At 35.3% G+C, this 17,981-nt stretch overlaps 1 protein-coding gene across 6 annotated transcripts in view; it reads right to left on the reverse strand.

Annotated features, from left to right (window-relative positions):
* Window positions 1-3,813: 3,813 nt before the first annotated feature.
* Window positions 3,814-17,981, reverse strand: part of TMEM168 (transmembrane protein 168) — a 39,034-nt gene continuing 24,866 nt past the window's right edge. For all 6 annotated transcript variants that reach the window (XM_051848889.3, XM_051848890.3, XM_089328517.1 and 3 more), the window contains 3 exons: window positions 12,400-12,542; window positions 10,420-10,694; window positions 3,814-5,791 (listed from right to left, as the gene is read on the reverse strand). In XM_051848889.3, the coding sequence (XP_051704849.1) occupies window positions 5,244-5,791; window positions 10,420-10,694; window positions 12,400-12,542 (966 nt within the window). In that variant the 3' untranslated portion in view covers window positions 3,814-5,243. The remainder of the gene's footprint in view (window positions 5,792-10,419; window positions 10,695-12,399; window positions 12,543-17,981) is intronic.

Here is a 17,981-nt window from a genome sequence, read left to right on the forward strand (position 1 = left end):
CATGGGAGGATGGGAGCTCCCCAGGAAGAGGAGCATCAGGGAAGCCTCTTGCTGTAAAGGTCAGCAACATGCAGAGGGCCTGCCCTCACCACCTCTCCTACCACCCCTCCATCTCCCCTCACTCCTCAAGGGGTAAAGAAAGAAGTGGCTGGCCCTGTGCTCTGCCCCAGCTGGATGTAGTTAGATTTTTGAAGTTGGAATATTTACTAGTTCCATGCAAATGATCATCCTCATTCTTAAATTGAGGCCGTATCTTCAAAGTATGACTAGGGGAAAAAAAAAAAAAAAACCCTATGGAACAGCCTGAGTTTTCATCCAGACCATAAAAATGAATCAGACCTGCCAAAAAATACTTTAAAGAAATAGTGGGAAATGTTAGCTATCTCACTGCACTTCATAAATCCTGATTACTTCTCATTCCTTCTATGCTACTCTACTTCAGGACCCTTTTAAATATATCCACAGCATTTCTGCTTTGCTCTTGTGACTTGAGGGAGCCTTTCCTCTCATTTGCTCTCATCTGCCTTTGTCCTGTCACCCGAGCACTGGATCATGTCACTCCGAGTGGTATCAACTGAGCGGTTTGCTTGGTTTTCATATCTGTTTCTCTCCAAGAGCCTGAGTCTTAGCCCTTTGCTCCTCTTGGTTCTAAACCTTTGCATCAGCTAAGCTCCTGGGATACCATATCCCAGTGTCAGGTCCTTCCCCTGTCCAGGAATAATGGAGTATAATTACCTAAACATAGTTGCTTGGACTTTTCCGTTTTCTCCCACACTGAAATTATGACCAACTAGATGTCCTGATGTACACGGGAGCATCAAAATGTCTGGAAAAATGGAATTAAAAATTTAGTGTTGGGAGAAAGGGAGAGACTGGCATTGTAAAGCTGCCTTTAGAGCCAACATCCTATGAAGAGTGCTCTGAGAATCAAGTCCCAGCTGCTTCACTTCTGAACCAGCTCCATGCTAATGTGCCTGGGAAAGCAGTGGAGGATGGTCCACGTGCTTGGGTCCTGCATCCACGTGGGAGACGCTCCTGGCTTTGGCCTGGCCCGGTCCCAGGCATCATGACCATTGGGGAAGTGAACCAGCAGATGGCAACCTCTAGGAAGATACGCCATGTTCCTCATTTATCCCTGGTACATTGCTGAGATTTTTGATTTCAGATAAATCAATATTTTCTAAGTCTGGATGAAGTAACAAAACTTCACTAAAATTGGGGTGGACATTTGGAGTAGCAGTTAAGACACCACTTGGGACACCTACATCCCCTATCAGTCTCCCTGGATTCAACTGTCAGCTCTACTCTTGATTCCAGTTTATTGCTAATGTGCACTCGGGGAGGTGGCAGGTAAATGCCCAAGTAAGTGGGTTCCTGTTATCCACATGGGACACCTGCCATGAGTTCAGGACTCCTGGCTTTGGCCTGGTCCAGTCTTGGGTGTTTCAGGCATTTGGGCAATAGATGGGGAGACCTGTTTTTCAAATAAAAAGTTTTAGTGAAATTGCTTACCTCTTTTTAATTTCAAACTTACAAAATGTTATATCACATAAGATGATTAATCAATTTTTAAAAAATCAACTAGTTTTTAAACACCCAACATTTTAAAGAAACCTGGTTAGCTCACATTTCAATTTTGAATCATTGCTAATCTAATATTTCCTAAAATATATAAATGTAAATTATCCCATCAGAATGGTTCTAAATAATTACTGCTTAAATCTTAGTAATATTTTATTTCAATGTATTACAACTAGTAAATAAGGGAGGATACTCTAAAAAGACTTGCAGTTCCCCTAACTTGTACTTAACCCAATTATGTTAACAGCTCTATTTTTCTGACTTCACAATTTAGCCATCACCAATATGTACAGCTTAATTCCTTTGTTCAGCAGTCAAGACTTTAATAATTTCCACTTGCGATAAGCCTCCAATGTATAAATGTAGTAATGGGGAAATTAAAAATTATTAGAATCATGATGGAAATGGGCTCAGCCCCAAAACAAGTCAGCTATCCAAATCAGTCTTAAAAGTTTTTCCTTCCCTCATCTTAACACTCAGTCTTTTAACTACAAATATGAAATTTGTTTTCCTTTTGCTAAATTATTTTCTTAATGATCTTGCAATAATATCCATTTAAATAAAATTGTAGGGGAAATGTAGTAAAATTTGATGATTCCAATTTCTCTTACCATTGTAAATACATTCACTCAGTCAAAAATATTTATTAAATAGCTCTTATTGTGGGTAAGGCACTCTTCTAGGAAATCTTGTCAGAAATGTCTAACTCTGTGAGCTCTGCCTAAAGGGATACCAGTCTAGCAGTTTCTAATAGAGAAGACATGCAAAAGTACTGACAGATCTAACTCCTTTTATCGTTTACTGTCAAATATCTTATATTGTTAAACCATTGCCTTGGCATACATAATATTAACTATCATATCACCTGTTGAACAGTAAAGCAGAATATTTCTTAGAGACTAAGCCCTATTTATGAAAGAATATGTATAAATAAGTAGTACCCAAAACAACAAATATATTTAAGCCAAAAAGTTACAAACAAAACAATTACAAATAGATTTTACTGAAAACAAAAATGGACCTACCAATGCATTACATATAAATGCATTTTAACTGAGAATGTATTTTTTAAAAGCATTTATGAGAACACTATCATATCATATCACTTTTCCATAGAATTTTGAATTTATTAAGAGCAAGGTTGAATTCTATGGAAAGACAAATGCCAATTTCCTAGGGAGGAAGAGTTTAGATCAAAATAAACAAGAGTTTTAAATAAAATAACTGAATTTAGAGAAAGAACTTGCCTCCTTTGTTTAATATTCAATGGTATATATAGATTTTTCAAAAGATGTTTTTAGGGTCTGGTACTTTAGTGATTTTAGCAGGTATCATATATGGAAATAAGTCAAATTATTTTAAAAAGCATTTCCATGTCACCTCCTTTTTAGTAAAATGGTAGTTTTGCCTAAAATAGCTTATTTCACTCTAAGTTTAAACTCCTTCCTAATTAAATTTATAAAATTAAGAGGCAATGGCTAATTATTTTCATCAACTGTCATCTCTGCTTTTTAATCTTTAGGTAAAAGTATCTATTTACTTTACACTTCTTGTACCAATACTTACTTTTCCATTCTGCTACACTCATGTTTTAAACTCAGCAGCTTTAATTTAGGAAACCATCCTGAAGAGTCACTCAGTTTTTTTGGTAGGAAAATTTATCAGAGTGCACATTTTTTGGTTAATAAGTAGGCTTAAGTCAGATTTTTAGCCCAAAGACCTTTTGAGGAGAGATGTTTACAGAAAATTCATATCAAATGAAAGAAAAAAGCAAGAAAAACAGAAAATACATACCAAAAACTTAGCTTTGTGGCTATCAGTTTGTGTACCTAATGTAATTTTTGGTACCATTTTAAACTATATAAAGAATGGGGGCTATACTTTACTATTTGTCTTTCTCAGAGTGAAGAGATTTGCTTTAGTTAAAGCAAAGTTGTTCATCCCTAGCCAAGAAACTTAAAAGATTCTATTTAGCATAAGTTTGAGTGGGTTTTGAAGCCATAAACTCATATTTTTAACATTTGGCTTTTCTACTGTACTATTTCTGAATAAACATGTCATAAAACATTAAACCATTTCATTCGGGTAATGCTAATATAAATACTTAACAGAATATGTGAAAATTTAAAATCGACCTGCCACCAAATGTGAACTCTTAAAAATGAGCATTTTTATAACTACCACTTTTAATATACTAAACTATCAATGTTATTTGCACATTAAATGAAAAGCTAATTTTTAACAAAATTTTATTCAAAGCATTAGGAAAATCACATTCAATACATAAAAATAACCAGACTGCAACAATGCTGCATAGATAGTGGTATACAAGTTCCCTGACACTAAGTGACTTCTTCCTAACTAAGACCTCAGTGTGCAAAGTCACCAGGTAGAAAATAGTGGAGGCATTATTTCCTTTGAGGTTGGAAAATGGCTTCAATGGTGAGAAGTCACTGCATTTTAGTAACAAAGACCAGATTACCTCCCAACTTAATTCTGTTCCCTTCTTGTTATTTCTCAAAGATGGCAACTTGGAATGCAAGGATTACTGGAAGGGAATATGAAATGAATTACCACTAAGGAGATACCCTGATCAGTGCCTGCCTAAAGGAGACAAAAAAACACCGAATTAAGTTTAAAAATTACAACCACACTATTATGCTGAACTAAAATTGCCAGTATGAATACTTTTTTTTTACATAATACATTACGTGTACACTAGAAAAAACTGACCTTTTCCTATCTTTTGACCTTCAGTAGAAAAAATGTCTATCAATTAATGGGAATTTGAAAAATAATTTTCACAGCAGAGCAACTATAGAGATAAAAAACTTTACTGAATATTTCTCATTCAGTCAGTGAGAAACTGCTAAATTTCTTTTATGAGTACTTTTTCAAAAGGAAGACAATTTATTTGGGAGGAATTTCTGGCTGGAAATACTGTTCTTTAATAAAATATTGTTACCCTGAGACTCTTTAAATTAGCAGTTTTTAAAGCCCCCCCCCCCACCAATGCATGAAGGAAAAATTTATAGAATCTAACCTCTTAGAGCTATCTACATGAAGAATGTTCTGATTTGAAAAAAATAATTTTGGCTTCCCAGATACACTGGTTAACAGGTCACAAGCAAGACGTTTGACTGTGATGGAGTATAAGTAAAATCTGCATTCATTCTGGATAAGTTTCCTCTTCTAAGAGTGTCATCCTTCCAATGGTTTTGAAACCTCAAAGCTATCATTCACAGAAAAGAATCCTCTCTAAGTAAATTAACAGTTTTCACAAAGTAGTCAATTTGTCTGGTCTACATTCCCTAAGCCTAGAAAATAAGGCATTAGTAATTCTTCATTGGCCATTACAGAGTATAGAAGACTGCTTTCTTTCTAATCAGAGGCATATGCAAACATTCCTGAAAGTGCAGTTATTTTTAACATCTCTTATGCATTTACAGAGTTAGCATTTGATTCCCAACCTACTTTTAATATAAAGTAATGCTTATTCCAACACCTTACCTATACCATAATTACTTGAGAAAAGACAAAGTGAGGGCAGCTACAGAAATAGGAAGGTATTTTCCACAAAAAAAATACAGCATACAAAAAAAATGGCAAGTTAGTGATAATTGGTAGTATGAACTCAGCCACATCTTGCATTTGGGTCCAAATTAAGATTTGACAAGTTTGAAACCTTGTCCTGTGTCCAGCACCGTAGGAAGAAACCACCTCATTTTTAACCTTTTCAAGCACCTAAAACAAGTTTTGCAGATCCAAAAAAGATTCAGACCACATAACCAATTGGCTAAATGCACCAGTGGATATGTAATGCGAGGAAAGTGTAGCATCCAGTGCTTGGCCACATCGCTTCCTGTTGGCAAATGCAGAGTGTAGTCGCTCCACCGTTTGGACACACCATATACTGCTTTTACAGTGCGGCCCTTTTCCGTCCAGCAAATGCTATTACTAGAGTTACAGTTGTATTCCACCCAGTCTTTTGTAAAGTCGCCCAGCTGTGGTGGGTCAGCTTCTTCAATATCTATGGTCTTTGTCAACTCTGCTCCTTGTACTGCAATATACTGGTCATTAATTTTTCTCACTTCTTTCACCCAAGGGGTTGAATTCTCACTGTCTAAAATGATAATTAGACGAGAACAGAAGGAACCATTCTTTTCTCTCCACCATTCTAAAAGTGTCTCAAGGCGCAGTATGTCTCCACCTGGAATGAGAGAAAATTTAACGGTACAATTTCTGAAGCCTTGCATTAAGAATACTCTTGTTTCAAGTGTATTTTCTTTAGATTCTCAGAATTAAATATATAAGCCAAAAAAAAGTGAAAATGTGTTACTTTCAAAGTACCTTTTCAGAAGGTATTTTTAAAACAGATTTTCAGGGCCAGTGCTGTGGTATAGTGGATAAAGCTACCTCCTGCAGTGCCGGCATCCCATATGGATGTTGGTTTGAAAAGCCAGGCTGTTCCACTTCTGATTCAGCTCCCTACTAATGTGCCTGGGAAAGCAGAGGATGGCACAAGTGCTTGGGCCCCTGCATCCACATGGGAGACCCAGAAGAAGCTCCAGGCTGCTGGCTTTGACCTGGCCCAGCCCCAGCCATTGTGGCCCTTTGGGGAGTGAACAATCGAATAGACGATCCCTCTCCCTCCCTCCCTCCCCCTCCCTTCCTCCCTCCCTCTTCCCTCACTTTCTCTCTCTCTCTCTCTGCCTTTCAAATAAATAAATCCTTCTTTAAAAGATTTTCAATCTCAGGAAAAAAAAATCCTTGTTACTTACATTAAAAAGGGATATGCTCAGTCAAAAATTGTATTATATAGTTAGACTTAATGAAAAAAATAGGAATGCTAATATTCTACACCTGGGGCAGCACACTGGCTTGTGGGCCAAATCCAGCTTGTTTTTATATGGCCCACAAGCTGAGTTGATTTTGTATTTTTATAGTTGACAGAAAAAAACAAAAGAGTAATAGTTTGTGATATGTGAAATTATAGAAAAATTAAATAGTATATAATTATTCCATCAATAACATTCCATTAGAACACAACCATATTCATTCATTTACATTCTGTCTATAGCTACTTTCAGTTTACAATGGCAGAAGTGAGTAGTTGCAATCGATTTTCCAGCCCACAAAGCCAAAAAATATCTGGACTTCTACAAAAACTGTTGACCTCTGTTCCACACTCATTTCCTATCCTCATATATAGGTACCTATAAAAAGAAAAACCCTCTTCCTATCTATACTCAGAACAAAGGAATGAATACACACACCACACACACACAAGAAGTGGGGGTAAAAATTATATATAAATATTTTCTTCCTATTGTCATCTTAGATAGTATGAAATAAAAGGTGGGGGATGGAAATGAATTATGGTATAACCTTAGGAAAGAATTTTATAATGTTTATAAAAAACTTTTAATGGTAAGATGTCTTTATATGGGGGGAAAAAAGCATGATGTGGAATCATACCTGCATAAGTTATATAATTATTGTGGGGTGTTTGGATATCTGGTGGTTTTAAAAAGTACTTTTCTGTTTTCTAAAATGTTCACATTGAGCATGTTATTTTTATAATTAGAAAAAGTTTTAATATGCTACAATTTACTACTAAAAGATTCAACCACCTAACTTTAGAACATGCATCTCTACCAAAAGTAGCCATCCTTTTTGCTAAACTATCAAAATGATATCACCAGGGAATTTGAATTCTAGTATTAACATGACTTCTACAGCCAGGCTGAAACACATTCTTTAATATATAACTAATTTTCTTTTTTCCAACAGCCTGCTGTATGTTAGACTCAGCCTGATATATTTGAGACTATAAGAATGAAAAGTAATTGAGCTGCTTTAACACTGAAGAACATCATCTCAGAGGCACTACTTCAAATATAGTTTCCACATATTACCAATGTGTTGTTTCACTGGAAGATACCACTTTTTCAAAAATCACCAGATGTTAAGTTTTCATTATTGCCTGCTCTATTAAATTTCTAAGAGATCAGAGGATGACATAAATTACAAGAGTCATTATACAAATTCCATCTGTCACAAATCATTGCCTAACATGTAATTCACAACTATTTCAATAAATATTCTTTAGCACATTCTACCCTAATTCTCTTTTAAAAATACTCTTTAGATATCAACAAGAGAGTTAAAGCACAATTAAAGCCTTTCAAATTCTTTCTCTAATTTTCTTTTGCTTTGCTTTCTTTGGCTTTTGGCCCAGATGCAAAGTACTTACATTCATTTCAGATAACAGCCATCTGATGCATTTCAAGCAACTGAGACTGCTTTTTAAAGGCTTTGTTTATCTGTGATAAACTGCTTTATAGATCATCTACATTTTTCTCATTTATTTCTCTTGTAATTACTGTAATTGTTTTTTACCCTCAAGCAATGAGGCAAAAATATCAGGTAACTTATTATGAAACCCCATAAATGTAAGACTACATGTTCCAAAAAGTATCATGAGTGAAAGTATGTGATGAAGGATAAATAAAAATTTCTTTTCCACAATGGTATTTAGTTCTAGAATGGTTTTAAACTTACTATCCCAAAGAAAATCTACTCATAACGTTTCCTATTTCAAAGGTTGTTAGATTAATCATTAATAAACTATTGGAGTTTAAAGTTCTTTGTCTCTTGGTTGGTGATAAATTAAAGCACTCCCTCAGTGCAAGAGTGTTCAAAGCTATTTCTGAGGCAGAATGAGCCTCTGAGGCTGTATCTGAGACAAACCAGGGTAAGAAGTGACTAAAAAGGAGGGCTTCTGAGCCTAGTTCAACCTGAGTAAACCAGGTGCCTCAGGTTAGGCCTGACACAATGCAGTTGCTGAATTGTGGGATAAGCCAGAATCCTGTCAAGATCTGAAATCTTCCTGGCTAACAGCAAAATTCAATTTATGGTAGCATCAAAAATAGTATATACCATTGCAGAATGTATCTGCTAGACATTTAAGATTTCATAGGGGCCAGTGCTATGGCATAGCAGGTAAATCAGCCACCTGAAGCACTCACATCCTTTATGAGTTCCAGTTCAAGTCCTGGCTGCTCCACTTCTGATCCAGCTCCCTACTAATGTGCCTGGGAAGATAGCCCATGCTAGGTACCCAGATGGAGCTCCTGACTCTTAGCTTTGTCCAGGTCTAGCCCTGGCCATTGTGGCTATTTGGTGAGTGAACCACTGGATGGAAGATCTATCTTTCTCTCTCTCCCTATCTCTCTCTCTCTCTGCCTCTCAGGAACCCTTTCAAATAAAATAAACCTTCCAAAAATTTCATAAATTATTCCCAACTCATCATATATGAAAATTTAAGAACAATGACTTATATATTACTTTAGTGCCTTTGATTTTTCCTAGGAAAAGAAAAAGCTGATTAAATTATGGGTTGGCTATATGTTTAGAATTTACATCCAAAGCCATCCATAAAAACTACTTGAAATAAGTTTTTAAAATATTTGAAGAAAAACACAAACTTCTTAAAGTGTTTATATAAACATTAAGTAATAAATCCTTCATGTAAATACACAAAGGTTGTTTTTAAAACTACTCTTTGGGATGAGTATAGTTCACAGTAATGTACTGCACATTTTACAAAGAACTAAAAGGAGCTCAAAGGCTCCAAACATAAAGAAATAAGGAGATGGAACTATTAATTACATGACTTGATCCATTTAACTGGTATACATGTGTTAGAATATAACACTGTACCCCCCATAAAACTGTACAAGCTGATGTCAATTTAAAAAAACTTCAATAAATTTAATCATACTTAACTAAAAACATATGCATGGTCACTGAAATTATGCCTTTTTTCCTATTGATCTAGGGATAGTTCATTACCAACATTCCAGTAAGTTTTCAATAATCATTCCTAGAGATCTCAAATTTTGTTTGTGAAGATTGTGAATTGACTAGAACTTTTTCTCTTGGGCTCTGAGATAGAATATACATAATGATATACTCTACCTGGAAGTGAAGTGCCTAAAGGTTAAAAAGTCATATTCTATGTTGTAAATAAACCTCCTGGTAAATTAAATTGTTTTATAAACTATGTTCAAGTAGTTTACACATTGAGTAGCTTCTTATACATTCTGATTTTTTTGAAAATGGGTGGTTAATGCTAACAAATATCTACTTAGCCAGACCATGCTACTTATCTATCATCATAGCTTTCACCCTTGGTGGCAACATGGTACAGTGAGGGAAAAATACACTTTAGGATAGACCTGGACTGAATCATGGCCCTTTCAGTTAGTGGTATGACCACAGAGATGTTATGTAACTACTTTCAGCTTCTACTTCCTCCTTTAAAAAAGAACATAATAAAGGTGATGGTATCTAAGTCAAAGAATTCCACATCTTATATACTATGTATAAAGTACTTAGTACACTGCAGCTAATGCTTCAGATGTGCCCAGTAGTAAATTCATTCACCTTTACTACTAGACAATCACTGAGTTATTCACTATGTATTAAAAGAATTTCCAACAATACTATTCTTTAAAATAAAGCCCCAGTTACAAATCTGGCATGAAATTAGTAAAACTAATTAGGGTAACTAGTTCCAAGTCTCAAATCAAGCAGAATTTTCTTCTTTCCAATTATTTCAAGACAATTCTCAAAACCTTATCATTAGAGATTACTAAAATTATTCTAAAGAAGTATACCAGAGAAGAAAAGAAACGAAATAGAGCTATATGTATACCTGATAAAGTATGAAGTGAAAAGTTGAGAAATTTAATGTCTCTGTGTGAAGACTAGATCACACAAATATTCCTATGTATATCTCCATCATGGTAGAACTGCTAAAAGTGCCTTTACCTGCTAGAGCCCACTCTCCTGAACCGTGCGTGTGCCCACTGTAATATAAAACGTATGTATCATGTCTAGGTCCATCTATAGTCCGAAGTTCAAGGAAAGATTTAAGTTTGGAATGCAGAGTATCAAAAGACAGTCCACTTGTGGAATAGTCACATCCATATGTTTCAATCATGTGATACGCAAAAAACCTTTGGATAGCGTTGAGCATGCCGGTAGACCTCAAATTTAACTCTTGTACATGTTCTGGTGGAAGCAATGTTGGCTGACCATCAGGACTAAAAGACAAAACAATTATTTTAGTGCTTAAGAAATGCTTTATGTTATATTCTTGCAGATCATTCATAATTGATCACCTCAGAAGCATAATAGTTGCTGCAATCTAAATGGAAGGATTTTGAAAAATCAGCGTTTCTAAAATTCCTATAAGGTTAAGAATTAAGCTTAGAACCAAAACCTAGTTTCTAAAAATTGGTTATTTTGTTAAGAAAAAATGTAATTTAAATGCTGGAAGAATATCTCCAAATGTAGATAGTATTCTTTGTTCCCTATTTACAAATACTTACCAAATAACACATTGGACAGCAAACTTTTTAAGCTCAAAATTATACGAAGCATTTCAAGAATACCTGGATGGGGATTATTAGAACTTCTTATTCTTGAGAAAAAAATCTTAACAGGTAAAATGAGATGTTTTAATTAAACATTTAATTTTCACATTGAAAAGTATAAAGTATTGTGTTCAAGTTTCAGTAACTTATGTAAATGATACAGGAAATTATCTACTAACAAACGGCATTTACAAGCACTATTAAAAGATCAATTGCCTCTATACTATTGAACATGAACTTGAAGATTTAGATTCTGCAACATATAAAATGGTAGTCCAGTAAAAATATTAAACTAAGGCTTATATCTAGCAGAAATGAGACAACCAATAATGAAAGGGGAAAAAAATCATCACTCCTATCTAAAAAAGGAATTTCTCTATTAGGGATCTGAAAACTTTACATTTTACTTAATGTATTATCAGTACTGTTCTAGTAACAAAATCTTGCATATATGGAACTTAATGTTTTAACAATAACAAAAATATTAAAAAGCAATATAAAGGAATAAAAACTTAGCAGTGCATATTATTACTTCCATACACACTCTTGGCAAAGTTGTCATGTCTTCCAAATCTCTAGCATTTCCCATGAAAATCTACTTCTTAACCCTTTGATGTGGAGGAAAATTTACCACAAATAGTCTATTTTATGGCAAATATTTGAAAGCAGATAAATTGTTTTTTATTTCAAGGTACCTCCAACCTCCAATAAAGTATGATGAAAATCTGGTCATCAGAATTCATGACTGGCAAATATTTTTCTCCCATTTTAAAAATATTTAGCTATAAAATAAAAAAATGTAGTAATAGGTAAAGATTCATACAGATCTCCCATTCATTTGGGGACAAAAGTTCTTTTGGAATTGAACTTTACTGCTCATCTTCTTGAATTTTTGGTATTTGTATGGCATTTTTTCAGTATGCAGTGTTCTTACATTCATAATCTTGTTAGTTTCCAAAACAATTGCTGAGATAGGCAGAAAAGGCATTACCATTTGCACTTTAGATACCGACACTCAGATTTGGAGAAATTATGATTTGCCTAAGGTAAGAGAACTAGAATTCTGGATTCAGGTTCAATGTTCCTTGTTTAGGACATTTTCTTAAACAAGATATGAATGAATTTTCTAAGGATAGGTCCTAGTATTTTTTTACTTCCAGCTAAAATATAAGCTAATCAAACTTACCAAAATACTTAAATTGAACCCTATTCTTACTGCCTTTAAAAAATTTATAATACAGAAATGCAACAGGGTATATACTTTGAAAATATTACAGCTTGTAAAAAATGAGTTATTTATTCATATTTACACACATCCTAAGAAAATGTTATGAATCAAGAAGTCATTACCAACTATACTAGGTTACTGTACCTGCAGAAGTTGGTAGGAATCACAATGGCATATCCAACAGATGTTCCTCCTAAACAGTTGCCCAATTCATGGAAGAGCCCATGAGCCATAGATTCCAATGGCAAAACAATTAGAAACATGCTCAAGAAGATTCCATTTGTTGGCTAAAAGAATTCACAACAACATGACTCAAGTAAATATGAATACATAATTACAATAAATATAGACTCATATTTTTACCTCCACTTCCAAACAGGATAAAAAGGACAATTAATAATTTAAAGCCAATTGTAAGCTAAAGCTGACAAGTAAGCTTTATCAGCTCAATAAATGCTAAATTTATCCTTAGGCTGTCTGGAAGCTGTGGCAAAACACAACATATCATATTTTTAAAAATCTGTCAACATCTGAAACTAAAAATTATACCAAACCAAAACCCAAAAACCAATCCCTAAAACCACTCTGATATGACGGAGAAAAAGCCAGAAAACAAACCTCCTGCTAAAACCCACATGCCTCATGTTAGATTTCAAATAATACATTCACTCTTTTCATCAGAAACACTATTTTAGAAAGGGTTCTTTTTCTTTCTTGTAAAAAAAAAAAGTCTAGAAATTAGAAAAATCTTCAGGAAATTTAAGACTTTAAAGCTATCAAAATCAGTTCCATTTCTTACAGTTTATCTAGGAAAAGCCCTTAAACTATAAAATGGGAAGAGAAAAAATGAGTGAATGAATGAAGGACAGTTAAGCACCATAAAAGCAGAGTGGAAAATAGGTGAGCAAAAATATTAACAGGAGGAAAGATTAGACATTAATCACAGTTCAACAACAACAACAACAAGAAGGCCCATTTAAGACACAAGAGACTATAAAGTCCTGAACTATCCATTTAGAATACTAATTCCATATTGCCTATATTGGTATCGCACATAATATAAAGCCTAAATGCATGAACACACTTAACAAAAGGCGTGGTTCACCTCATCAACTTTCTAATTAAAGAACCAGAAAACTGACTCTAACAATGGAAAAATGGATATAGTGCCCTATTTCAGCATATTCTAGTTCATCAATTGTATCAATAACGCAGTACATGTCTAACTTATAAATACTGGAAAAACAGAAGTAAAAACACAATGAAAATCATTACAAATCACACCACCATATAGCTACCAACTTTCTGAAATATTGCCAAATTCAATGCAATATATGCATTCACACAAATACATATTCATATGTGTGCATATAACTGTAGGTCATTTTCTTTTCAAAATGGGATGATAAGTATTCTGTCAATTTATTATAAGCCTGTTAACATAACTCTAAATCACTTGTAAAAGACTAACTAGCATTCAAACAATATATGACTTTAGCTGAACCCTTACTACTGGTTTTTAGCTGCTTAAACTTTGCATTATAAATAAAACTAGATTAAATATCCAGTTCTCTGATTACTAACGAAGTGAAATATCTTTGATCATTTGGGTCTCATCCTTGGTTAACTGTTAAATATTCTATCCACTTTTCTCCGGACCTGGACTTTCTCTCACTGATTTACAGCTTTGTTTGATTCTTAACATATTTTAGGTCAAAGCCTTTTGTTGTACTGCAAATACCTTTTCCCTTTTCTGACTCCCTTAAGTGCTTTATCCTCAAGTTCTTAATTGTAATGTAGTCATTTTGTGTCTTGTTAAATCTCCCAATACCCACAAATCAAAACAAATTTTAGGAATGGGCATCAGATACAGCAGGTAAGCTGCCAAGTAGGATGCCTGTCCCAGCTCCATGCCCAGTTATCAGCTTCCTATTAAATGTGTACCTTGGGAGGCAACAGGTTGGGTTCCTGCTACCCATGTAGGAGACAGGAACTGAGGGAGGTCCAGGCTCCACACATCAGCCTGTTGCAGGCATTTGGGGAGTGAATCAGCTTGATAGTCTTTCAAATAAAATGAAAATAAATTTTTTAAAGTCTTAAGCTAACCAAAAAAAAAGGTATTTTACATTATTCCTTAAAGGCTTTATTGATTTCCCTTCACATTTAGGTCTCAATACTGATTGCTTATGAAAATGATGCAATTTAATTTTTTCCTACATGAACAGCTAATTAAGAACCAATTACTGGAAGTAGCAACCATTCTTCATTACTCTAAAGTGCCACTTTATCATAAATCAAGTGCTCTCAGATCTGTTTTGGGACATTCTTCTCGTCTATTGGTCTGTCTGGCCTTTCAGTTCTTTGGCCTTTGTTGCCCCCTGGCCACTTTCTTTCTGGGACTTGAAACACAGAACAGATCTTTTCACGGTATTTTCTTTCGAGTCTTATGCTTCCCTTCTGTTTGGTATTTTCCATATTTTTTCCTCTTTTGTGCTCCTTGTTGCACAGCCTCTCCACATCTTCCACTTCACTAACATTCACTTCAGCCTGCTAGAATCTATTGTTAAGCATGCACATTCAGTTAGCTCCAGGTATTTTCCAAGACTTGTATTTTGTTTGTAAAAAATGACAAGGCAGATTTAAAAAATCGTAACAGATGCTGTTTTATTCAACTTAGTGAGCATGTGGTTTTATGCATGACAATTCTAATAGGTTTTTACTCCAAGAATTTTTTGTAGCTTTTGTTGGTACTGCTACTTCTTGCTCTTGTTGCCATGTGGATATACCTGGTTACATTTATGTGTGACTATGCATGGGGAAAATAAACTAGATCTCACATGATTCATTTTAGGCTTAGGAGAGATGATTTTTGCGCCAGAGAGCTGTGGCCATTACCAGTATACATATCTTAATTCAGGTTTGATCATTAACAATAGACAAGGTTCATTAGAGGACTGTTCTAAGATGGCACTTCAAAATACTCATGGAAAGCGGAATTACCAGATATGGTTATTTGGACACACACATAAACAAATTAAAGTCCATGCATACAAAGCATCTTCAAGGAGTTCATGAAATGCATATTATGAAAAAACTATATGCAGATGTCAAATTTTTTTACACTAATATTTACGTTTCAATTCACTTTTCCACAATTTTTGAAGTACCCTTACCATGGCTCCACCTTCTTTCTTTAATGTGTCCACATAAGATGGAGGTAATTTATCAGTGATCCCACTTTTGGAGGCCCTCACTTTTACTCCTATAGAGGACCAGAAGTTCAGCATAGCTTTGAAAATCATGTCTGCCAGGCACAACACTGAGTTTTTCTATCCTATTAGGTGCAGTATGTTTTTCCATTTGTTTTTTTTATGATATTCAATGGAGTTCTTTTTTTTTTTTTTTTTTTTTGACAGATAGTTAGACAGTGAGAGAGAGAGAGACAGAGAGAAAGGTCTTCTTTCTGTTGGTTCACCCCCTAAATGGCCATTACGGCCGGTGCTGCGCCAGTCCAAAGCCAGGAGGCAGGTGCTTCCTCCCAGACTCCCATGTGGGTGCAGGGGCCCAAGCACTTGGGCCATCATTCACTGCCTTCCCAGGCCACAACAGAGAGCTGGACTGGAAGAGAAGCAACCGAGACTAGAACCTGGCACCCATATGGGATGCTGGCACCGCAGGCAGAGTATTAACCAAGTGAGCCATGGTGGCAGCCCCTAAAGTTGTGTGTGTGTGTGTGTGTGGAGTGTTATTTTTATCTACTTGCAAGACAGGGGCAGGGAGTACATCAATTTTCTATGTTCCTTCCCAAATGCCCACAACAGCCAAGGCTGAGCCAGGCTGAAGCCAAGAGGGAACCAAGCATTTGAGTTTTCTGCTGCTTCCTATGGTGCATCAGCAGGAAGCTGAACAGGGAATGGAGTAGCTGGGATTCAAACTGGCACATTCAGATATGGGATGCAATATCCCCACCAATGGTTTAACCTGCTGTGACACAATGCCTACCCCTTCAGCAGAGTTTTATAGTACTTCTTTGTTTTATACGTTTCTTTAAAAACTCATTTCTAGGCATTTTACGCTTTGTTATATTTTCTAGCTGATTATTAACTTCCAAGTTGTATTAATTTTAAATATTTACATTTTCATTTGTCATCATCTTAATGGTATTACAAATTTCCAAGGTAAATACATTTCTTATAACATATATAAACTATATATTATATACCATATTTTTTACATAATTCATATAAGTTCAAGAGAATTTACATAGTTTTATACTGGTTGGGTTAATAACTGTATCTGTGAACAAAATTAACCTTTTTGATAGTTCACAACTTTAAAGCAACTAATTCTCCCAAACATTACTATAGTATTTTCATTTTTGTTAACTCTTAGATTTGATAATTAATCATCTTATCTTAAATATTAATAATTTCAATTTCCATTGCACATGTTGCTCTATTTCAATAGAAAATGTTTTGATTAAGCCTTTATTCACATAAAAATATTACTTTCAAATTATATTAGCAATTCATAAGAACCACTAATCAATAACATGAACACTATTAATTCCAGCTTTTACTTCATATAATGAGTACTTTTCCACTGATGATAGCAATAGAAGAAATAATTCACCATCTTATCCTTTATAGCAAGGGTCACAAACTCCAATGTCATCAGGGGCCAGACAAGTGCATGTGTGCTGCAGCTATGGTAGTATGCAGTTACAGAGAAAAAAACAAAGGTGCATTACTATCTAAAGGTACACACTTCAAAAATAGGTCTGGTCAAATAAAACAGTCTACTCGGTATTCTTCCAGGCTTGTTTACTTATTCTGTTACATAGACAAAGGTGTAATTATGAAATTAAAAAAAAATTACAAGAGAATAGTCCCCTTAAAAAAATCCCTGCACATGACTGCTAAGACTAGGAGAGTTATTAGAAGGAAGAGTTCAAAGGTAAAATGTATAAAACAGCTTTTCTGTATTGAGAGTTACTAGAAAATTTCATGACATGGAGAAAAAATATGAAGAAGCATGGATTTCAAAATTTTCTTGTACCAAAATAGACTGACTTCCTTCCAACTCCCCATGTACCTTTAAAAGTATCCTCATTTACATACTAAAGAAATCATAAACATTAGAAAATTTGTTTTCCTCTTAGAACAGGGGACCAGAGTTTAACATGTAAATAGTAAAAGACTGGAACACTGGCCGGCGCTGCGGCTCACTAGGCTAATCCTCCGCCTAGCGGCGCCGGCACACCGGGTTCTAGTCCCGGTCGGGGCGCCGGATTCTGTCCCGGTTGCCCCTCTTCCAGGCCAGCCCTCTGCTGTGGCCAGGGAGTGCAGTGGAGGATGGCCCAGGTGCTTGGGCCCTGCACCCCATGGGAGACCAGGAAAAGCACCTGGCTCCTGGCTCCTGCCATCGGATCAGCGCGGTGCGCCGGCCGCAGCGCACCGACCGCGGCGGCCATTGGAGGGTGAACCAACGGCAAAGGAAGACCTTTCTCTCTGTCTCTCTCTCTCTCTCACTGTCCACTCTGCCTGTCAAAAAAAAAAAAAAAAAAAAAAAAAGACTGGAACACTATACTCCAGGAGACCAGAATATTCCACTATAAACTATTCCTTATTAATATAAGGATTGATTTGAGTTGAAGGCAAATTGTGAAGAAACAGACGAAAGAAAACCTGTGGCCTCCCCTTATACATTAAAAGCAGGACAGAACT

The sequence above is a fragment of the Oryctolagus cuniculus genome, chromosome 3, assembly GCF_051225735.1.
Source record: "Oryctolagus cuniculus isolate XC-2025 breed Fujian yellow rabbit chromosome 3, ASM5122573v1, whole genome shotgun sequence".
Classification (NCBI taxonomy): domain Eukaryota; kingdom Metazoa; phylum Chordata; class Mammalia; order Lagomorpha; family Leporidae; genus Oryctolagus; species Oryctolagus cuniculus.